The 1,725-nt window shown below is 50.7% G+C and overlaps 1 protein-coding gene across 1 annotated transcript; it reads left to right on the plus strand.

Annotated features, from left to right (window-relative positions):
• Positions 1-10: 10 nt before the first annotated feature.
• On the plus strand, positions 11-1,474 carry F5J12DRAFT_788789 (uncharacterized protein; the record flags this gene model as incomplete). The annotated part of the gene is made up of 4 exons (XM_051743738.1): positions 11-175; positions 230-469; positions 707-968; positions 993-1,474. 4 exons carry the CDS (start codon positions 11-13, stop codon positions 1,472-1,474), a joined length of 1,149 nt encoding a protein of 382 aa, XP_051593996.1.
• Positions 1,475-1,725: the final 251 nt, after the last annotated feature.

Raw genomic sequence — 1,725 nt, forward strand, 5'->3', positions numbered from 1 at the left:
CACCTTTGTCATGGACAAGGATGCTTATGCCCTGAACAACGACTTCATTGGGGAATGCATGCAGGCCATCAACATGTATTCTGGAGATGCAAAGAAGAGGTCATATGGGGTGCGAGACGAGTACAGGATGAGTGGGGCTGCAGTGGAGCAGGCAATACTGGTGGTGCCACAAAGGGTGATGCATTTCCAAGCTCCATCATGCTCATATCTGATGCTTCCATCTTTGCAGATGGAAGAGCTTTTAGCCTCCAATCCCATTCTCTGGATCCCAACCAAAGTCTGGTTGGAATTTATGGCTAGATGCATCAGGGCCCTCCAGTTGGCTCAGATCTCTCTCAAGGAACTGGAACCACCCAACCTTGGGATTCTGACTGGCATCATCTGCCACATGATTTGGTGCACGTCCACCACTGCAATAATCCTTGACTTCCATGTGAGAGAGTCCATGGCCCTTCTGCAGGTCTCCAGGGTGTGTGAGCAGTTGGGAATGTTCTTCCTTTTGGACCTGGACTTGCATCATGTCCCCCATCTTCCAGAAGTTCAGGATCATGACGACCTGGAGGTGCTCAAGCTGATGGAGGGAAAGTTGAAGAGGGGTGATGGATGACCTGCCTGGCCAAGGATTCCCCCTCTGGACGAAGTGGAACAATTTCCCATTGGCAGCAGACCGATGTGGGCCAAATTGACAAGGACCATCCAACTGCAGCCTTGGTTGATCATGCAGGACTGGAAGTGGTCAGCCCAACTGTCCAGTCTGGGGCCAGTGGTAGGGAAACTTTTCATTCTGTTTACCTGTCAGCTTTGGATCCAGTTGGATGTGACTTGGCTGACAGGCTCAGAGGGAAAACCAGAGCCAACATCTTTGGAAGAAGCCATTCAGAGTTGGACTCTGAACCAGACCTTCAGGACAATACGTGCCTGCAAATTCAAGGCCTGCAATGCAGAAATTGCAGGGAGTGGAGGGGCTGGTCGCTGACAGTCAAGCTTTGCAGAGAGGGTCAACCTGTTTTTCCCGGGACCCACAGCAGGACAACCTTTATGGAGGTCACCATGGAATGTCTTCTGGATGAAGCCTGGCTATATTTGGGAGTATCACCAGGTGATGAAGAACAGGATATTTTCTGTCCTTCAGACATTACCTGATGTGACCAAAGGGAGTGAAAAGAGTCCTGGGAAGACATGGCGGGTGGAGGGTGAAAAGGTGGTTCTGGTGACAAATCCCAAGTTCTACAAGATCGAGGGTATCTCCACTGAGAAGGAACAGCAACAGGCCAGGAGACGAGCATCTCGAGTGGTAAAGCCCAGGAATGCACTGCAGATGGAGCTCCTGGAGCATGCAGGATATGACAAACTGCTGGCTAGCAAGGCCCTCATCTTAGAAAGGCAGAGGCTGAAAGATGCACAGACTAAGAAGTCATCAAAGGCAAAGAATGCTCAAAAGGCTCCAGCAAGAAGAGGCAAGGCCACCTCATAGAGGGAAGCAGAGGGATGGCGAGGGGGAAGGCAAGGGTATGGGTACAGAGGGAGACAGTGATGAATTCTGTTCATCCAGTTCCCCATGTATCAATGATGTGGTGCCAACTTGTGGTGCACTCTGTGCGCTTGGTTGATGCACTCTGTGCACTCAGTTGATGCACTTCAAGGGGTCCAGCATGCTCCGAGGAGGAGTGGTCAGATGGGAACATTGGTATGTTATAAGATGGATTGTAGTTGTATTACCAGACA

Source organism: Pisolithus orientalis (assembly GCF_024613125.1).
Source record: "Pisolithus orientalis strain OTSU chromosome Unknown F5J12scaffold_315, whole genome shotgun sequence".
Classification (NCBI taxonomy): Eukaryota; Fungi; Basidiomycota; class Agaricomycetes; order Boletales; family Pisolithaceae; genus Pisolithus; species Pisolithus orientalis.